Source organism: Schistocerca piceifrons, chromosome 6, assembly GCF_021461385.2.
Source record: "Schistocerca piceifrons isolate TAMUIC-IGC-003096 chromosome 6, iqSchPice1.1, whole genome shotgun sequence".
Lineage (NCBI taxonomy): Eukaryota > Metazoa > Arthropoda > Insecta > Orthoptera > Acrididae > Schistocerca > Schistocerca piceifrons.
The window spans coordinates 196,172,104-196,195,102 of NC_060143.1; the positions used below are offsets into that span (position 1 = coordinate 196,172,104).

Sequence of the window (22,999 nt, forward strand, 5' to 3'; positions counted from 1 at the left end):
ATTGACCTCTTGTCTCACAATGGGGTAAATTTATTAACAATTATAGCAATTGCTCCTGAAATAATAAACATTGTACTTAGTTATGAAAATGATGGATTGCTACTCACCATCTAGTGGAGATTTTACCGGTAGGTTTGATCATCACGCGAGTGTTACGGAAATGCTTCAGGAACTCGGGTGGGAGTCTCTAGAGGAAAGGAGGCGTTCTTTTCGTGAATCGCTACTGAGGAAATTTAGAGAACCAGCATTTGAGGCTGACTGCAGTACAATTTTACTGCCGCCAACTTATATTTCGCGGAAAGACTGCAAAGATAAGAGAGATTAGGGCTCGTACAGAGCCATATAGGCAGTCATTTTTCCCTCGTTCTGTTTGGGGAGTGGAAAAGGGGAGAAGATGCTAGTTGTGGTACGAGGTACCCTCCGCCATGCACCATATGGTGGATTGCAGAGTATGTATGTGTATGTAGATGTAGATGTAGATGTAGATGTTGAGTTGCTGACAGGCACAGCAGAAATATTGCTAAGCAAGTAAGCTTTCAGTAAAAAGGCCTCCTTCTGAATTACACACACACACACACACACACACACACACACACACACACACACTCGTGCAAACACAATTCACATACATGTGAGAACTCTCTCTGGTTGTTGAGACCAGACTGTGAGCAACAGCGCTTGATGGGAGAAGCAGTCTTGGTGGTGGGATAAAGAGGCGCCTGGGGCAGGGAGAGGGGGGAGGGAGAAGAGTGATAGCAGGGTAGGGGTGGGGGACGGCTGATTGCTGCTAGCGGGATCATACAGGGATGAGGTGAGGAGGGGATAGGGCAGCTAGGTGCAGTCTTGAGGTTAGACGAAGGGCGGGGGGATGGGGAAGGAGAGAAATAAGAGACGTAGGTGCGTAGATGAAATAGAAGGCTGTGTAGTGCTGGAGTGGGAACAGAGAAGGGGATAGGTGAGGGAGGCTACCCATTGCTGTACCCGGATCTGTTTGTAGGTGATGCCTTCAAAGGAGAAGTAAATGTGAGAGAGGATATAGTTGGTCAGAGGACCAGGAAAGAGGTTGTAGGTCCAATAAGTTGTGAAAGATAATGTTCAATAGTGACAAGGCCATGTGGTAAAGGAGCAGACTGTAGCAACTGAATTGTATTCTCCTTCAGGGTGTTGACGAACCCTTGCTGTGACCTGAAATTAAATGTCCTTGAGGGTTAGAGGAACGTAGGATATATTGCAGGGAGAGTTACTACTTGCTCAGTTTAGAAAAGCTGATATTGGTGGGCAGTGTCCAGGAGGCACATGCTGTGAAGCAGTAATTGAAATGAAGAATGTTGTGTTGGGCAGCATGTTCAGCAACTAAGTGATCCAGCTGTTTCTTGGCCATAGCTTGTTGGAGACCATTCATTCAGACAGCTTGTTGATTGTCGTGCCCTCATAGAACTGCAGACATTGGTTGCAGCTTAGTTTGTGGATCACGAGTGATTTCACAGGTAGCTGTGCCTTTGATGGGATAGATGATGCTTGTGACCAGATTAGAGTAGGTGTTGATGTGAGAATGTATGGGACAGGTCTTGCATCTAGGTCTATTGCAGGAAAATGAGCTGTGAGGCAAGGGTAGGGAGCAGGGGTTGTGTACAGACGGAAGAGGATATTATGTAATTTTGATGGGTGGTGGAATACCACTTAAAGGGGTGGGAAGGATAATGGATAAGACATTCATCATTTCAGGGCACGAATAGAGATAATTTAAAATCCTGCAGAGAATATGATTGATCTAGTTCTGGTGGTAAGTCACAAGTGGAATGCTCCTCTATGGCTGGACAGGGGGACTTGGTGGTGGGTCACTGGAGAGATAAGGCATGGAAGATTTGTTTCTGTACAAGGTTGGGAGGGTAATTATGGTTTGTGAAGGCCTCATTGAGACATTTGGTATATTTCGAGAGGACTGCTTGTCACTACAGATGCAATGGCCATGGGGGCTAGACTGTATGGAAGAGACTTCTTAATATGAAAGGAATGACAGCTTTCGAAGTGGTTGGTAGGTTTGATTTGGACGGAGGTACTTATATAGCCATCTTTCAGGTGCAGGTGGGTTGAAGAGGAGCAGGTGAAGCGAACGGGGGAGAGGGTATTGAGGGTCTGGAAGAATATGGATAGAGAGCCCTCAACCTCGATCCAGATCAAGAAGACATCATCAGTGAATATGTACCAGGTGATGGGTTGGGTATTCTTGGTGGTTAGGATGATTCTCCTCTAAATGGCCCATGAATAGTTTGGCATAAGATGGTGCCATGAGGCTACCCATTGCTGTACCCGGGTCTGTTTGTAGGTGATGCCTTCAAAGGAGAAGTAAATGTGAGAGAGGATATAGTTGGTCAGAGGACCAGGAAAGAGGTCGTAGGTCCAATAAGTTGTGAAAGATAATGTTCAATAGTGACAAGGCCATGTGGTAAAGGAGCAGACTGTAGAAACTGAATTGTATTCTCCTTCAGGGTGTTGACGAACCCTTGCTGTGACCTGAAATTAAATGTCCTTTTCACCCCTCTCACAATGCTATTCTGCCGCCCACTGAACCTACACAATATCCTTGTCCATCCCTACTCAACCCCTGCGCCCATTCCCTTGCCTCATGGCTCATATCCCTGTAATAGACCTAGTTGCAAGACCTATCCCATACATTCTCCATCCAGTCCAGTGACAAGCATCAACCATACCATCCAAGCCAGGGCTACCTGTGAAACTAGCCATGTGATCTACAAGCTGAGCTGCAACCACTGTGCTGCATTCTACATGGGGATGACAGTCAACAAGCTATCTGTCCACTTGATTGGCCACTTACAACCTGTGGCCAAGAAACAACTGGACCACCCTGTTGCTAAGCACACTGCCATACACGACGTTCTTTATTTCAGTGACTGCATCGCAGCCTATGCTACCTGGATCCTACCCACCAACACCAGCTTTTCTGAATTGTGCAGATGGGAACTCTCCCTGCAATATAACCTCCAATCCTGTAACCCTCTTGGCCTCAACCTTCATTAGTCATTGACCCTACCCATCTAGCCTCTTCCCTGTTTCAATTACAGCACTACACAGCTCTCTATTCCATCAACGCACCCAGTCTTTTCACTTCTCTCCTTTTCCAGTACCTCCCCTCCCTGCCCACCCTCTGTCTAACCTCCCGACTGCACTAGCTGCCCTACTCTCCCCCCCCCTGCATGCTCCCATTAGCAGCACTTCACCGTCACCCACCCTTACCCTGCTATCCCTCTGCTTCCCCGACCCAGCTTCCTCGTTACCCCCACCCAATCGCCTCTCCCATCATGTGCTGCTACTCTAGTCCAGCTTCAGCATTCAGAGATAGTGTGTGTGTGTGTGTGTGTGTGTGTGTGTGTGTGTGTGGGTGGGGTCTTTTTTTCGACAAAGACCTTGTTGGCCAAAAGCTCATTGTGTGACAGTCTTTTTTGTTAGGCGTAGCCACATCTCAGCATCTCCACTATATAGTGAGTTCACATGTATTTAACATGTATTTGTACACACATTTCATCTGTGTATCTAGTTATTTTGCCCTGCAGTTTCATTTTCGTGCAGCTCATTGTTTACAATGTCGGATGTCGTGAACTATGTGCTCTACAAGGATATAATTTTACAGGTACATTCAATGTTACATGTGGCTACTGGCTGCAAAATATGTTGCAAATAGAGTGAGTAGTAAAGCAGTGGTAAATTGAAATGTCATGTTTCATGCAGCAGTTTTACTCCGTGAACTGTGGAAATGTAGTACGTGATAAACTTTTTGTCTTTCATCATTTTGTGGTTGTCAATGAGAGAAAGTTTCACAAAGGTTAAATTTTGTGTCAAGATTGTAGAAAGTCTCTTAAGTGCTCCCATTCTCAAATAAGGGATGACTAAACTATGGGTATTCACATGTCGTGGACTACAATGCTTTTTCAACCCCACACCCACCCACACCCCTTTCATGGGTGGCTTGTTCTTACCTCCACAGTTATTCTTTCCACACAGTAAGTGATATATGTACCAATTGTTTCTAATCCAGGCTCTCCTTCTCCTTCCTTTTTTTATTTTATTTTATGTTTTAAGTCCACTCAGTTACAGAATTAAAATATTGAAATGAAGATTTTTGTAGGTACACTGTGCAGTGCCTCAAGTATGCCTGTTGATTGCATCATGTCGCACTTGTCAGTCTTGAGTGCTCAGTAAGCATGTAGACATACCTAGAACAAGTCTCCCACCAAGTGTGAAGCGTGCACAGTCACTCAGTTGCTTCATGCTGAGGGGTGCAATGCACTTGAAGTTTATCAATGAATGAGTAATGTTTATGGTGAAACTTTCATGAGGGACAGCAAAATGTTGCAGTGTTCAGGAACTTCGGGACATACAGATGTTCGTGATGTAGGTGATCGGAGAAGGAAGAGAGTGTCAACTGCTCTTATTGACTGAGTGGAAGAGGTGATTCAAGGAAATAGTTGGTTTCATAATTTTTGTGTTCAGTAATTTGTTTTCCAATATTTCAAGTTCAACTCTCTATGCCATCTTGAGTGAGAGACTTAAAGTACTTCAAACTCAGTGTGAGATGGTTTCCCAAGACAGTGTCCGACTGTCACAAAATAAAGTGAATGGGTACTGCCTTAACATTTCTCTAATGCTAAGACGACGGAGAGAATTTTTTGAACAGAATGTTCACAGTGGATAAGAAATGGGTCCATTTCGAAAATGAAGAAACGAGCAATGCAAACAGTGGATGTATTTTTATTGCGAGAGTAAACCAAAGAAGAGCAAGTCAATGTTTCCCATCAGAAAGTTTGTGGTTACTGTGTCCTGGAAACGAACAGGAAGTTTTTTTGGTGTAATTCATGGAACGTGACATGACCATCACTGCAGCCTCACACAGCATGACTCTTCAATGTCTGTGAAGGACAATTCGGAACAAGCAAAAAGGAATGTTGTTATCAGGCATTGTCCTTCTCTATGTCAGTGCTCAATCACACACCACAGTTGCAACAAAGACACCCCATGCCCAGACTTGGCTCCCTCTGCTTTTCATGTCATTGCTCACATGAAAGCATTTTTTCCACAGACAACGAGCTGCAGACCAGTGTAGAGAATTGGCTGAAAGCACAGGTGGCTGCCTTCTATGACAAGGATATCAGAAAATTGGCCCACACTACGACAAATGTCTGTTGAGTGGCAGCTGTAGAAAAGTAGCTGAAAGTTGTAACTAAATGTTGCAAATAAGATTTTTTAATTTTCACTTTGGTTTCCATTTCATGATTGGTCAAACCTAAAGAAAGGGGAAGGGGAGAGGGAGGAGTCCTCTTCTATTAAACTATGAAGCAGCAAAAATGGTGACTGTAGAGACAAGTCTAGAAAGTTGCTACTCCACCTCTTCTGCCCCCTTCTTTCACTGGTGACTTCGTTGTCCACCTTAGTTATAACAAGTTGGGAGCCTTTGGCTCATGGGTGGTGAGCTGAACGTTCATCCTGAAAATTGTATAATGACAAAAATTGGTGTATACAACATTAAAGTAAACATTTTATAGCCAGAAACAGATGAAGACCTACTCTAATCAATTTGTTATGGTTATGAAACCATGCTGAGAGAATACTTGGTGATACAGTAGCCTCTCCACTTCCATGTATTCTCATGTGATTTGGAAGGTATATTACAGCCAAATACTGAACATTAGTACTACTCATATGTTATTATAAAGCTATTTCAGTCTAGGTTATGTGAACATTTAATTGTTCCTTAGCTTTTCGCATTACTTTAAACCTTGGTACAAAGTAGAAGCGATGGGTATTGTACTCCCCATGAGTAACACCAATAAACAAGCCAGCATAGGCTGTGTACATCTGACAGCAGTCTTACCTCATACTGATGAAATTTTGGAGGGAAAGAGGAAATGATAGGTAAGGGAGTGAAGAGAGGCGACTTCCACTGTTGCCTTTTCTGTATCTGAATCCCAAAGGTATCAGAATTTCGTACCCTCAGTTGGTTGCCCCCTTTGAAAGCAATTTTATCATGTAAAGTGTCTGCCACCTTTTGCCTAATAGGAAACTTTGGCCCAGTTGTAGTGTTCCAATACAGTATGATAAACATCTCTCAAGACGTAGTCCAAATAAGTGACATGTTTTCCACTAATATCTTTCCTTGGGGATTCCCTGTGCTCCTGCAGATATTTTCTATGCTGTTTGTAGAAGAAACACTACATGCCTCACTGCAACATTCTGCGGTGATAATAAGATTCGCTCTCTTCTAACATTGTCCTCAAGGTCATAAAGAAATTTTAATACCTTATATGTGATTCCTTTTGTTTGGCTTAGTGTGCCTTGAAACTGTCATCTTAACACACAAAAACCAAAATAACAATACTATCAATGAGAACCTCTGTTCTCTCCACACACATACATCATTTCCATACAGCAGACATGTAAGCAAATGCTGTGTAGCAATAAAGTTCCAAAACGATGCTGGCAGCATTGCTACATGAAACCTTCTAAGGATAGGTGTTCATTTGGCAGACATTGCTTACTAGGTGTGGCCTGGATGACGGAAATGAACCCTACTGCAACTGTGTGCACTTTTTTGTGGATCAATCTGGATTAGGCCAAAGGCTTATAATTACCTCTGTTTCTAAGCAGAAACTGAAGCAAGATGAGGGTTGGGAGAAATTACCTACCTCTCTTAGCTGCTGTAGTATAGCATAAAGATTTGAGCACGAAACAACAACATAGACAAAATTAACTTAAAAATTACATAATAAAGTAAAATTTAATTTTTTTTCAGTCCAATGTTGTAGACCTACTAATCAGTTTTCAGGATATTACATGTGAAAAAAATTAAAATATACACTATCATAAATGTTGAAAATAATTTAATGAGATACTTTGCTTTGTGTGTGGTCGGCAACTCTATTGTAATGTGGTAAATAACTTGTCAGAGCCAACTTTACATTGTCTGAAAGGTGGAGGATCAATCAGTTTATTTCTGCGCATAGGTTTCACTATCTTAATTGTGGAAAATGATGTCTCACATAGGTAAGTTGATAAAAAAAATCCAGAAATAAAGTGCCACTTTTAAATGTAAGTGTAAGTTTTTACACCCGCTAATTACCGAAAGTTATCTTTATTGTATTCAGACTTTGAGGAAGAGTCATTTTGAAATTGAATTGTTTCCTCTTTATGTCTAGTCTCACTACAAGAGAAAAAGAGTACAAATTTAGCCACAAATACCTTCCATATCCACTTTTTATAAAGATTGAACTATGAAAGCTAGAAAAGGTTCTGTTGCCTTGAAATCTGAAAATTGGTTTTCAAACTCTGTCTTCAGTGCAGTCAGGTTGACTGTGTACTACTTTGCAGCTGGTTGATCCAACTGTTCTGACGTCATTTGAGGAAAGAGTTTCACGTTTAATTTCTGTGACTGTCCTATCCAAAGAACACTTCATAGAAGACATGAGTTATGACAGTTTAGTTTTTTCCTTGTAGTTCCTTGTTTAACCCTATAAGTTACAAATAACAGATCCAACAACCAGCTCAAATCATATAGTTCTGAGTAATCATCCTCCTTTTTAGGCACAAAAGATTTTATCAGTGGTAAAAGTTCTGTAAATCTGTTTACAACCCTACCTCTCCTCATCCATCAAACTTCGGTGTGCAATAGCAGGTCTTCATAGTGGCTATTGAATTCTTCAGATAACTCAATAAACTTTCTTCGCTGAAGTGTTTGTGAGTAAATTGAATTCACAATTTTTGAGACAATACTGATAACATGCTATTTTCAAAATGTGCCTGCACAGCAATTGCTGATTGATGCACAGTACAGTGATACTTAAAGAAACGCAGGAAAGCAACCCACTCACGATAACAAATCTTGTGCATTTGCCTACCATGCGAGGTGCTCCATTAGTAGTAATAGACCCAAGTTTCTTAACTGGCAAATCAGTTTCAGAAATGATTTGAATGCATTGTAAAAAACTTCTCCTTGTGTAGCATCTTTCAGGGTCAAAATTGTAAGCAAGTCTTCTTTTACACTGCATTATGAAAATATCACTCTTACAAAAATAACAACTTGAGATGAATTGACTACGTCCACTGACTCTTCTAACTGCAATGAGAAACACAAGCAGGATTGCAAATCTGTTTACAGTTTACCTTTTATATATTTTTTCACCATTGTTGCAGTAGGTCTTAAGAGACGTGTCTCTGATAGCTGATATTATCTATGACTTGTTTCTAAAGAACTCAGTAGTTGCCAGGAAGTGCTCCTTGACAGCTGTGCCCTGGCAGCACTCTTTGGCAACTGTGCCATCATCAAATTATTCTACATCTACATCCATACTCCGCAAGCCTCCTGACAGTGTGTGGCGGAGGGTACCTTGAGTACCTCTATCGGTTCTCCCTTCTATTCCAGTCTCGTATTGTTCGTGGAAAGAAGGATTGTTGGTATGCCTCTGTGTGGGCTGTAATCTCTCCGATTTTATCCTCATGGTCTCTTGTCGAGATACACGTAGGAGGGAGCAATATACTGCTTGACTCCTCGGTGAAGGGATGTTCTCGAAACTTCAACAAAAGCCCGTACCGAGCTACTGAGTCTCTCTCCTGCAGAGTCTTCCACTGGAGTTTATCTGTCACCTACGTAACGCTTTCGCGATTACTAAATGATCCTGTAACGAAGCGCGCTGCTCTCCATTGGATCTTCTCTCTCTCTTCTATCAACCCTATCTGGTCCAGATCCCACACTGCTGAGCAGTATTCAAGCATTGGGCGAACAAGTGTACTGTAACCTACTTCCTTTGTTTTCGGATTGCATTTCCTTGGGATTCTTCCAATGAATCTCAGTCTGGCATCTGCTTTACCGACGATCAACTTTATATGATCATTCCATTTTAAATCACTCCTAATGCGTACTCCCAGATAATTTGTGGAATTAACTGCTTCCAGTTGCTGACCTGCTATATTGTAGCTAAATGACGAGGGATATTTCTTTCTATGTATTCGCAGCACATTACACTTGTCTACACTGAGACTCAATTGCCATTCCCTGCACCATGCGTCAATTCGCTGCAGATCCTCCTGCATTTCAGTACAATTTTCCATTGTTACGACCTCTTGGTATACCACATCATCATCCGCAGAAAGCCTCAGTGAACTTCCGATGTCATCCACAAGGTCATTTATGTCTATTGTGAATGGCAACGGTCATACGACACTCCTCTGCGGCACACCTGAAATCACTCTTACTTCGGAAGACTTCTCTCCATTGAGAATGACATGCTGCGTTCTGTTACCTAGGAACTCTTCAATCCAATCACACAATTGGTGTGATAGTCCAGATGCTCTTACTTTGTTCATTAAACGACTGTGGGGAACTGTATCGAAAGCCTTGCGGAAGTCAAGAAACACGGCATCTACCTGGGAACCCGTGTCTATGGCCCTCTGAGTCTCGTGGACGAATAGCACGAGCTGGGTTTCACACGATCGTCTTTTTTGGAACCCATGCTGATTCCTACAGAGTAGATTTCTAGTCTCCAGAAAAGTCATTATATTCGAACGTAATACGTGTTCCAAAATTCTACAACTGATAGACGTTAGAGATATAGGTCTATAGTTCCGCACATCTGTTCGACGTCCCTTCTTGAATACGGGGATGACCTGTGCCCTTTTCCAATCCTTTGGAATGCTACGCTCTTCTAGAGACCTACGGTACACCGCTGCAAGAAGGGGGGCAAGTTCCTTTGTGTACTCTGTGTAAAATCGAACTGGTATCCCATCAGGTCCAGCGGCCTTTCCTCTTTTGGGCGATTTTAATTGTTTCTCTATCCCTCTGTGGTCTATTTCGATATCTACCATTTTGACATCTGTGCAACAATCTAGAGAAGGAACTACAGTGCAGTCTTCCTCTGTGAAACAGCTTTGGAAAAAGACATTTAGTATTTCAGCCTTTAGTCTGTCATCCTCTGTTTCAGTACCATTTTGGTCACAGAGTGTCTGGACATTTTGTTTTGATCCACCTACCGCTTTGACATAAGACCACAATTTCTTAGGATTTTCTGCAAAGTCAGTACATAGAACTTTACTTTCGATTTCATTGAACGCCTCTCACATAGCCCTCCTCACACTACATTTCGCTTTGTGTAATTTTTGTTTGTCTTCAAGGCTTTGGCTATGTTTATGTTTGCTGTGAAGTTCCCTTTGCTTCCACAGCAGTTTTCTAACTCGGTTGTTGTACCACGGTGGCTCTTTTCCATCTCTTACGATCTAGCGTGACACATACTCATCTGACGCATCTTGTACGATGGTTTTGAACTTTGTCCACTGATCCTCAACACTGTCTGTACTTGAGACAAAACTTTTGTGTTGAGCCATCAAGTACATTGAAATCTGCTTTTTGTTACTTTTGTTAAACAGAAAAATCTTCCTTCCTTTTTTAATATTTCTATTTACGACTGAAATCATCGCTGCAGTAACCGCTTTATGATTGCTGATTCCCTGTTCTGCGTTAACTGTTCAAAATACACTCCTGGAAATGGAAAAAAGAACACATTGACACCGGTGTGTCAGACCCACCATACTTGCTCCGGACACTGCGAGAGGGCTGTACAAGCAATGATCACACGCACGGCACAGCGGACACACCAGGAACCGCGGTGTTGGCCGTCGAATGGCGCTAGCTGCGTAACATTTGCGCACCGCCGCCGTCAGTGTCAGCCAGTTTGCCGTGGCATACGGAGCTCCATCGCAGTCTTTAACACTGGTAGCATGCCGCGACAGCGTGGACGTGAACTGTATGTGCAGTTGATGGACTTTGAGCGAGGGCATATAGTGGGCATGCGGGAGGCCGGGTGGACGTACCGCCGAATTGCTCAACACGTGGGGCGTGAGGTCTCCACAGTACATCGATGTTGTCGCCAGTGGTCGGCGGCAGGTGCACGTGCCCGTCGACCTGGGACCGGACCGCAGCGACGCACGGATCCTACGCAGTGCCGTAGGGGACCGCACCGCCACTTCCCAGCAAATTAGGGACACTGTTGCTCCTGGGGTATCGGCGAGGACCATTCGCAACCGTCTCCATGAAGCTGGGCTACGGTCCCGCACACCGTTAGGCCGTCTTCCGCTCACGCCCCAACATCGTGCAGCCCGCCTCCAGTGGTGTCGCGACAGGCGTGAATGGAGGGACGAATGGAGACGTGTCGTCTTCAGCGATGAGAGTCGCTTCTGCCTTGGTGCCAATGATGGTCGTATGCGTGTTTGGCGCCGTGCAGGTGAGCGCCACGATCAGGACTGCATACGACTGAGGCACACAGGGCCAACACCCGGCATCATGGTGTGGGGAGCGATCTCCTACACTGGCCGTACACCACTGGTGATCGTCGAGGGGACACTGAATAGTGCACGGTACATCCAAACCGTCATCGAACCCATCGTTCTACCATTCCTAGACCGGCAAGGGAACTTGCTGTTCCAACAGGGCAATGCACGTCCGCATGTATCCCGTGCCACCCAACGTGCTCTAGAAGGTGTAAGTCAACTACCCTGGCCAGCAAGATCTCCGGATCTGTCCCCCATTGAGCATGTTTGGGTCTGGATGAAGCGTTGTCTCACGCGGTCTGCACATCCAGCACGAACGCTGGTCCAACTGAGGCGCCAGGTGGAAATGGCATGGCAAGCCGTTCCACAGGACTACATCCAGCATCTCTACAATCGTCTCCATGGGAGAATAGCAGCCTGCATTGCTGCGAAAGGTGGATATACACTGTACTGGTGCCGACATTGTGCGTGCTCTGTTGCCTGTGTCTATGTGCCTGTGGTTCTGTCAGTGTTATCATGTGATGTATCTGACCCCAGGAATGTGTCAATAAAGTTTCCCCTTCCTGGGACAATGAATTCACGGTGTTCTTATTTCAATTTCCAGGAGTGTAGTTCGGGTCTGTTTGTCACCAGAAGGTCTAATGTGTTATCGCCACGAGTCGGTTCTCTGTTTAACTGCTCAATGTAGTTTTCAGATAAAGCACTTAAAAAATTTTCACTGGATTCTTTGTCCCTGCCACCCGTTATGAACGTTTCAGTTTCCCAGTCTATATCCGGCAAATTAAAATCTCCACCCAGAACTATAACGTGGTGGGGAAATCTACTCGAAATATTTTCCAAATTATCTTTCAGGTGCTCAGCCACAACAGCTACTGAGCCAGGGGGCCTATGTTGTTGTTGTTGTGGTCTTCAGTCCTGAGACTGGTTTGATGCAGCTCTCCATGCTACTCTATCCTGTGCAAGCTTTTTCATCTCCCAGTACCTACTGCAACCTACATCCTTCTGAATCTGCTTAGTGTATTCATCTCTTGGTCTCCCCCTACGATTTTTACCCTCCACGCTGCCCTCCAATACTAAATTGGTGATCCCTTGATGCCTCAGAACATGTCCTACCAACCGATCCCTTCTTCTGGCCTATAGAGACATCCAATTACCATGTCTGAGCCTGCTTTAACCGTGACTTTCAACCAAATTATTTCACATTTCGGATATCCGTCAATTTCCTTCGATACTATTGCACTTCTTATCGCTATAAACACGCCTTCCCCTTCACTGTCCAGCCTGTCTCTGCGGTATACATTCCAATCTGAGTTTAGGATTTCATTACTGTTTTCATCTGGTTTCAGCCAACTTTCTGTCTCTAGTACTACGTGGGCATTGTGACTGTTTATTAAAGAGAGCAGTTCTGGGACCTTTCTATAGACGTTCCTGCAGTTTACTATTTAGCAGATTAATATTGTTATTCCCTGTTGCCTTTTGCATACTCCTACCTTGCTGTATCTCAGGAGGCATCTTGTTGGGCCTGGGGCGGGGGATTCTCTAACCTAAAAGACCCACACGTGCACTCCACACATACTCCGCTACCCTTGTAGCCGCTTCCTGCGTGTAGTGCACGCCTCACCTATTCAGGGGGACCCTACATTCTCCACCCGATAGCGGAGGTCAAGAAATTTGCACCCCAGATCTCCGCAGAATCATCTGAGCCTCTGGTTTAAGCCTGCCACTCAGCTCCAAACCAGAGTTAGCTCAGGTTCCGCCCCGCGAGCAAGGCTTTCCGCCTTCACCAACTCCACCAACCGCCTGTATGAACTGAGGATGACACCTGAACCCAGACGGCAGGAGTCATTGGTGCTGACATGAGCAATAATTTGCAGTCGGGTGCACCCAGTACTCTCTATCACCGCCGGCAGGGCCTCCTCCATATCTCGGATGAGACCCACTGGCAAGCAGACAGAGTGAACACTGGCCTTCTTCCCCGACCTTTCTGCTATTTCCCTAAGGGGCCCCATCACCTGCCTAACATTGGAGCTCCCAATCACTAATACCCCCTCCCCGTGCCTGTTCGGACCTTGCTGAAGGAGCGGCCACATGTCTCGACAGCAGGGACAGTGGGTGAAGCATGTAACACCTGGGGTGTACGATGCGACACACCAGTCTCCCCACTGCCGCTACAAACCGAGGCAGCAGCCTGAAGACCACTGACCGCGGCCATCAACACGTTCAGCTGTTCGCGAACAGTGGCCAGCTCCTCCTGCGTCCATACACAGCAGTCACGCATCCTATCCATCCTAAGAAATAAATTTACTGTAGAGAGTTAATCATCTTTTAACTAGACTGCTAATTCACTAAAGGCGGCTGATAGTTGACTAAACTGTGGTTACTAGACACTTCTTGTAGAAAATAGTGCTACCTGTCTCTGGACTGTATTCAAAACAAACACCAGCACTACTGGCACTACGGCTGACTAAAGGGACTCTCTCTGACTGTATTCAAAACAAACACGAAATCTATGGTATACTATTACTAGCTTTCGACAATTAAAGCTTCCTAAAAGCAAAAACACACGGAAGAAAAAGTGACAAGTAAGAAAAATACAGTTAATACTTAAATTAACATAGCTCGCTGCACAGTAGACGTGACACAGACGGCAGTTTTGCATGTTTCATCAGTACTTCTGACAAACAAAATGATACCGTGTTCGATGAAAGCTTGTTTTGCGCAGGCTTTACAAAAGCTAACTGCTGCGATTGTAATTTACTTTCATGGTTACTAAGTTGCTTCCCCCACAGCTCACAACCAACAGCTGCTTCTGATTCGATGTCTTAGTGAACTGTTCTAAAATATTGTACAATATTTCCTTTTTGAGAATGGGTAATGTAGCATTACATGTCAAACGTCTATGTACACCTATCTTTGTGCTTTGTAACAAAAACCTGTTTGTCCCACTCACCATGGAAACAGTATGTTTTTGCGTTTAGCTGCACTCGTTTCTCTCAAACACATTAGTAATGGAGAACTGTAATATGTCACATGGGCTCCCTAATTGATCAGTAGCACTTGGCAGCAGTTGGGAGACTTCGTGCTGCAATGGTTAGGAGATGTTTGTTGCTAACTGTACAGCATACTGTCTGCCAGTATTGACTGCATTGTCGCTGAGCTTTAGTGTCACTGCTGTGTGTATTGTTGAGCTGCTTTGATCACATTAAAGGTGGTGAAATGCAGATGGAGATGAGAGGCTGAGAGGTTGTTGTCAGATTTACTGGCCATAAATACTGTGTGAACCACTTAGTCAACAAACTGATATTTTACAAAAATAGCTCATTTTAACAGATTTCAGACAAAGATTTTTAAAGATCAATTCATTAAGCCATGACAATCAACTGATAGACTGCAGTAGACAGGTGGAGCACATGTAGTATAGAGGATCTGCTGTAATGTTTATTTAATGCTTGCAGTTTTCTCTCATTATATTCACTTTCTAATATGTGCCTAATATGCATACTGTGTACTGAAAATGTATATTAAATAATTAAAATCAGGCAACCTGAAATGACAGGAAGACTTGTTATTCCTATATGGCGTTAATTTTCTGCACATTTTCTTCCAGTTTTGACAGAGGAGGAGCTGTTAGTTCTGCTGGACAGGAGTGACCTCCTCTCACAAATGGAGAACAACAAATGATTACAGTCCTGGGAGTAAAGCAAATACTAGTCTGCACATGGCTTCTCGCAAAGAAATTGGAAGCTGGTTTTCTTCCTTGGTTCAGAAATGGACTACATCAAATCAGTATTTTTCTTGTTGTTAAATGTTAGAACATTAAATATTTACAAGATTTCAATGTCATTGCCTTTGTGTAGTTTTTGTTCACAATTGTGATATTGTAATGTTTGTGTGATAATACTCGATGTTGTAATTTATACAGTTTTTTTTTACAATAAAGCATTGTGAATTTTTGTTTTATTTAGATTGGAATCTGTTTATTCAGCTACATCTACATATACTCTCTGCAAGTTATTCTTCAGTGCATGGTGGAACTACTTCTCACAATAATTAGCCACTCCTTTTTCTATTTCATTCCTGTAAAGAAAAAATATCACCTTGTACATGTCCATTTGCGCTCCATCTCTAATGCCTTATTTTATTCTCATTTTTCCATACACAAAATGTTATTAGGATATTAGAATTGTTGCACAATCCAAATACAAATTATATTGATTATCGAACAATCTTCTAACGTGTCCCATTTTAAGTTCGCTAAGCGTCTTTGTTCATCTTTCATGAGGGATCTGTTGACCTACTAAGATTCTGGCCATGCAATTCTGAATATGTCGTACATCTGCTGTTGGTAGGTCCCTAAACACTGAAGCAGTACTTAGAATAGACTAAAGTGTCTTGCGTGCAGTTTCTTTTAACAGGCGTACAACAGTTCCTTGGTATGTTTCTACAGTATAACCCTGTTTCGTGCTGTCTACGCCCTTTTTAATTGGTCCATTCAAATTTGCTATTTCATTATGTTAATTCACACCCACTTTTCATTATCTTGATTTTAGATTTCCCACCGTTTACACTTAATGGGTAAAAGCAATTGTGTAATTGGCATAAACTGATACTGGCATGGTGTTGGCCTTAGCTATGGAATGTTTGTGGACATATGCAACTAACTTTCTTGGACTCTGGGCTTCCTAGTTCTGAACCAGTAAAATCATTACAGTTTGTGCTGTTAATCCTTTGTGTCCCAACACTGCCAATCTAGCAATAACTATACTTTATGTAGCATTATTCTTTGCCATTAACTCAAGGTCACGTCAGTGAACAGTGTCATGTTGGATTTACTGTATTTACTCGAATCTAAGCCGCACACGAATCTAAGCTGCACCTGAAAAATGAGACTCGAAATCAAGGAAAAAAAAATTTCCCGAACTAAGTTGCACCTGAAATTTGAGACTCGAAATTCAACGGAGAGAAAAGTTTTAGGCCGCACCTCCAAATCGAAACAAAGTTGGGCCACTGTAATATGAGACACAATTTAGGTCGAATGAATGATGATACAGCTACAGTAGTTTGGTTCGAGTCGTAAGCTTAGCGGTTAAGCTTTACCAGGTAGCCATTGCTATGCGTCAGGCGCTCCGTCCGTATTTATATGGGTACCCTTCTTTTTTCACGTGCTTCGTCTGGTTTGAATCGATTGCTTATTTTGCTTTGATCTGATAAGTGCCGTTCTCTTTGTTATAGGTTTTTACGTCGCTCTAAGCTGAAAATGCATCATTGTACTGTGTCATGCATTGTTCGTCGCATTCTGATAATGTGTGTTTACGACCTATCGCCGCTCGCGGCATGGCTTGCTTTTGTGCACGCTACTGCTTCTTACGATAAAAAAAAAAGAGAGGTATTGTCTCATTAGCGAAACAATGGCAAGAGACTGCTATTTGTTGTTACTTACACCGCTGCTTTCTTTGATAATGATCAACAAGAACCAAATAATAGACTGCGTATGATAGACGATGTTCTGAACGAGAGTTTAGCTAAAAATTTCTGCCGTTTGAAAATTTTTGCAGACGCCTCTTTTGTACATTACATTCTGCACAGAAATTAGAGCCATTTTAGATTTAAAAGTCAAGTCAATTGCTGTGCTTCATTTCTGACTGTATCACTATTAGACATAAGAATAATACGAATATAAACATATGATATGTATATTCTTCCGCGTTTGCTGTTGTCTCATACTAGTTTCGTAGTTTATTAGGCAGACAGGATTTAAATGAGATAGCAGCAAACACGAAAGAATACATGGCAAAATGTTTATATTCGTATTATTCTTACGGTGAAGAGAATACTACATGTGATTCACAATTCATAAAAGTTCCTATTAGCAACCATCTCTTCTCACAGGTAGGAAAAAATTCAGAACGTAGAGTTGGCCATATTGTCAAACATCCCAAACAGTCTTGCCAGTCGGATTTTCATAGTACATTGATATGCTGCTACATTCGAAGATGAACAATACGGAATTTGTATTTACTTCGTTGGATAATGTATGAAAATGCAGTGGTCGAAACTCAGGGCGGAGAAAATAGCTCGTCTTCCACCTTTTTTTAAAATTTATTTACTGACTCAGAGGTTTTGGCGCCAGTATTTGGCTTTGTGCCTGCAAAGCATGCCTGTGTAGCGCTACATATATTCGATGGCAGAAGTTAGTTGTGGCGGCACCTGCCAACATTTTTCAGAACTTCTGCTTACTTTGCACTCGATTCTAAGCCACAGACGGTTTTTTGGATTACAAAATCCGGAAAAAAAGTGCGGCTTAGATTCGAGTAAATACAGTAGATTTTAGTTCAAATGCAAGGATACTTCACAGAACTAGAAAAGAGCTATGTTATTGCCTCTTCCAGATAATATATGAACTAGTTCAAACCATCGCAGATGTGTAGTATCTTGTGGAAGGTATATGAACAAACATAATTTGTTGGGAAATTGTTATAAAAAATTAAATAGCTATGACTCATATGGGGACATTAGAGATTTGTGTATCCCAGCATGCGTAGATTTCAAAGGAGATGGGTAGTTTGGGAGCTAATAGTGTAGCTAAAATTTAACTGCACGTTCCAATTCTATCATGTCCTACAGAATTATATTTCAATATGCCACCATGTATCTTGTACACACGTCATCATGATGACATTCATCAAACACAGTTCCCTGGTTAGTTCTGCTATCTTAGTAATCACCGCCACCAGTTGCCAACTGCTAAATGTCACATATTTTTCTTAAAAAATTCTCTCTCTCTCTCTCTCTCTCTCTCTCTCCTCTCTCCTCTCTCCTCTCTCCTCTCTCCTCTCTCCTCTCCCCTCTCTCCTCTATCACGAACATGCACGCGCACACACACACACACACACACACACACACACCTTGCAATCAGTTTTGGATGTCTGCCAAAGCTCTACAAAATAAAACACTGAATATAATAAATATATTTCTGCTGTAGCTATAAACATCAAAACTTTCAAATCTATTTATGAAATAGAAAGCAAAAGAGGAAAAAATCACTAGATAAAGTTTAAACAAACTAAAATCCAGAATTTTTAGTAGAAAAATAAAAAATATCAATGTATTCATGAAATATCAAATTTACAGAAAACGAAGTGTTTCAAATTGAGGTTTTATCCCCACTTGACATGTCAATCCTTCATGGAAAAAAGACAACACAGTTACTGAAGTAACGCACTGATATTCTATGAAATATGTGCTTGCAATATACTTTACTACCTTTTTAATTTTTATGCAATTGAACCTTTTTAAGTTCCTTGAAAAGCGTAAAAGATTGTTTTCAAGGAATGCAGCTCTATAGTTCTAGGCATCCATTCTTTAGCCCCTCTTGTGTGTGTGTGTGTGTGTGTGTGTGTGTGTGTGTGTGTGTGTGTGTTCCCATTCAACGAGGCTGTTAGTTATGCAAGAGATTCTTTGTAAATGAGTTAGGAAAAGGACCAGTTCTGCAGTGTACTCAATGTGGTATTTAACAAGCATTCAGCCAAGTGGCTGGGGCATATTTGACTTTAGTTTTAATTGTTTTTCAATACTTGGAATTGCTGTTTGCAATACTGTCATATGGTTGCAGGGTCTTTGTGGGTGAATGTGTTTTAAACACAAAATTTGATTAGTGTTGGACCAGAGGCCTTCTAACATTTTCTGAAAAGGCATTTGCCAAAATTTTCCTGTGGAACAGCAGTGGGTTTAATGCATAACTTTTGTGCAGTTACAAGAGTTGATTTTAAGTTTCCTCTATCAGTCTGTGGATTATGTTTTGGAGTGTGACAGTCTTCTCAACATTCTTGGCATGGCACCATTAAGCAAGAGGAGTCTCTGCTGCTCTTCTATATCTCAAGTGCAATGTATGGGGTGTTTGTGTTGATCACAACTATGTGCTTCAAAAGGCAAGACTCTCATTCCAGTATTCTTGCTAAAGTTTCGTAATTCGAGGATCTAATTTTACAATATCCACTCCACAAATTTTTTTTGTGTGTTTGTAAATTTCATTTAAAAGATGTAAACAGCTACAAAGAAAGCTTAAAACCCAGACTGAAAACTTTTTATTTCAGTATGTTTCAATAGTTAGAAACTTCTCCGTCTCAGAGCCTGATGAAACAGATAGAAATTTATTAAAAAGTAATAATTGTTGCTGCTACAACATTTTCTTCCTCTTATGTTTGCATACACTGTAGTGTATCAATCCTCAGTTTTTTTTAATGTCTTTATGAAATGGAGATGTCTCTTCTATGCAACAAATTCTGTACATATGATGGCGTACCAAGCAGAGACTCAAAATTTGAGAGGAGGGAGGTCCTAGCAGAATTAAACTCTTGAGAGTGGGTGTTCTGTTGTGCCTTGGTAGCTGTCCATGAAAGGCAAGATTAGAGATTTGAGTCCCAGTCCAGCACACAGTTTTAATCTACCAGGATGTTTCAGTATTCAGATTATCCATGATTCCCTCACGTTATTAAAGGTCAGTTTCTGTTTGGTTTCCTTGAAGCTGCATCTAATTTCCTTTCCTATCCCTTTAGAACCTAGTTATGCTTCATTCTTTAGAGATCTCAGGCAATTACACTATAAAATTAAATCTAACTTCATTCTGGAGGATAACAGTTCATATTCCTGTCGTGTCATGAAAATTAGGTTCCCGATGGTTTGCCTATATCCCTTTAAGGCAAATCTTTGAGGCAAGTGGTGGGGTGTTTCCTTTGAAAGGAACCTGGCTGATTTCCTTTCCATCCATCCACAACCAAGCTTATGCTCAGTCTCGATTGATGCTGTTATCAATTAGACATTAAAGTCTAATCTTCCTTCCTTTTTCTTCTTGATAACTTTAGGTAAAAAGTCATTTAATAAGTTCATTCATTTGTGTAGATTGGGATGTGGCTCCATTTTTGAATCTCATAAAAATTTGTTGCACAACAAAGTACAAATAGTTGTTTCCAGGCTGATGAACATTTAAACGGAACACTTTACTAGAAAATCTTTTTAAGCGAATGTATGGTATTTTATCCTTGGTTTGAAAGTAGAATTTTTTCTTTCTTCAAATAATTGTTGTAACTGTTCAAATTTGTGTACGTATAAGAAGGTTGTTACAGGCTAAAAATTCTGTCACTCTCTCACTACCAATTATTAAACTTTGAGAAGGAACTGTAAATGTGTTTCTACAAAGTTTCTGTTGCCTGTATTCACTGTTTCCATGGCATGTAAGGCCAAAGAATAGTGAGTGAGTCACTATATGTTTGTGGTCCTGAAGTCCCTTGCACAAGGAGATCATGTCAACTTCTTGTGTGAAACAAGTAGGTAAGTCTGATGAAATTTCAGAATGGCCTTATTGTAATGTCCCTTTTGAAATTATTGGTACATCATACTTAAGGATGGAAGAGGTGCCAATATTAAGTACTAGTTTAGGGCACTTAAAAAACAGCGTGTAGCCGGCCGGAGTGGCCGAGCGGTTCTAGGCTCTACAGTCTGGAACCGCGCGACCGCTATGGTCGCAGGTTCGAATCCTGCCTCGGGCATGGATGTGTGTGATGTCCTTAGGTTAATTAGGTTTAGGTAGTTCTAAGTTCTAGGGGACTGATAACCACAGCAGTTAAGTCCCATAGTGCTCAGAGCCGAACAGCGTGTAAACATGTTGGATTGAATATGTCAAGACAAAGTATATATTGGGTGGTTATAATTAAACTGGCAGTGTTCAGAGTGCTGCAGTGTGGGCTGTTTACATTGCAAGAGACTGAAACATCATAGGTGTGTTCATGAATGGGTGCTTTCACGGAATATGCTGGCGAAAAAAAATAGATCCACTTTTTGTCACCAGGTGAAAGTATTACACTGTAAGCAGTTGGATTGTACACACACACACACACACACACACACACACACACACACACACACACACACAATGGTGATTCTGGTATTTTTATTAGGATATGGTCACAAGTTAAACCTGTTCAATATGGTCTCCCAACCCGGCAACGTGCTGCATCTTGGCATGGTCGTCGGTTGCTTGTAGCATACCCAGTGTAATCGGAGTGATATGTTGTATTTTATCCATCAGATCAGGAAGAGGTACAATATATCCGTGATAGACAAGGTCTCTCAGACATATTCGCAATCAGAAGTCACATGGGTTTTGGTTAGGGGATCTGGAAATTGCCTAGAGATGACACTGTTATGACTGAAGGTTTCTTAAAGCCAATCTTTCACATGACAAGAGAACTGTGGGGTCATCCCATCTTGGCATGAAAATAGTGGTGTGGACACAGATGCATTTGTCCAAAGCTGGAATCGTGTTACACAAGGAGATCCTTATAACATACAGATGTCAATACATCTAACAGGCCTACTAGGTGTCGTCCCTTGAAGAAAAATTTACAGTGTACGAACGAGCATGTGAAACCAAACAACACAGTCACGCAAGCTGAGTGCAGTTAATGTTCCTGCAAAATATATGGCAAAGTAGAACCTGCAGCTGACGCTGGTAGAACTCCATATGTAACACTTCTGTGCATTCACAGCGCCATGCAGAGTAAAATGTGCCTCGCCTGTCCAAACCATGTTCCCCGGCCATGTCATCCATTTCTACACGTGCCAAAAAATGAAGGGCAAAGTGACAGCTACCTGTTGGGTTGTGTCTCTGGTTCTTTGGCCAAAGTTACTTGTAGTTTGAGAGAATCTCAGACAGAAGCAAACTGGCAGTTTGTCAACAAGTCAGTTTTGCAGAGCAAAATCATGTTGCTGTACCCTTTCTTGAGGCTTCATTTGGTACACATTCTGAATCTTGTAGGAATACCAGTGTAGGGTGTGCCGCAAAATCTTTCAAACTGTTGACCTGGGAAGAGTGAGTACTCATGACACAAATTGAGCACTGGCTGCAGAATTTGAGGCATGTGCTGCATGGTCAGTTGTAGCTACAGCAATTTCAACAACTGGCACGAGAATGGGCAGCCTCATTCTCCCTGCTGCACCACCTAATTCACCTGCTTTGTTTTCCAAATTTCTTTATCATACTCTTTGACCCATTTATTGATATGAGGCCTCTTTGTAGTTGCTTCTGTCAGTGATACTCCCACAATGCGGTGCTCCTATTGCTGCCATTCTTGTAAAACTACTTCACCAGCTGTACAGCGATTCCCCCCCCCCCCCTCCCCCCAGTAGCCATGGCATTTCGTGTGAATGACTCAACCTTGTAAACTCTTTACACGAACAGTCATTTCACAAAAGAAGTAAATATGTTTTGCAAGTGACAAATAGCATATCAACAGCAAAGAGGAAATCTTTCACATTCTGACTGCCTACAGTGCTACTTAATTGTTTTCAGCATACTCTGCGAGCACACCAATTAGTGAACATATTTACCAATGTTTCAGCATCCTGTGTCATATACAATCTGCACTACTGCTCTTGGAATACTGCCAGTTTAATTATAACCACCTGTGTCATATACAATCTGCACTACTGCTCTTGGAATACTGTCAATTATAACCACCAGGTACCTCACATCTTTTTTGTTAACTGCTAACATATGAATCTTTACAAAGAAATGTAATGCATCACCTATGATCTTAATGAAGAAAACTCATTCATCCACTGACAGACTTCTAATACGCATAATGGCAACTCACAGGTCACTGCTAGCCTAGCC

The 22,999-nt window shown here is 42.0% G+C and overlaps 1 protein-coding gene across 1 annotated transcript in view; it reads left to right on the forward strand.

Annotated features, from left to right (window-relative positions):
• LOC124802952 (lymphoid-specific helicase-like) overlaps positions 1 to 15,292 on the forward strand; it is a 149,930-nt gene extending 134,638 nt beyond the window's left edge. Inside the window, 1 exon segment of the mRNA XM_047264041.1 lies at positions 14,936 to 15,292. Within this exon segment, the coding sequence (XP_047119997.1) occupies positions 14,936 to 15,009 (74 nt within the window). The 3' untranslated portion in view covers positions 15,010 to 15,292.
• The last annotated feature ends 7,707 nt before the right edge of the window (positions 15,293 to 22,999 follow it).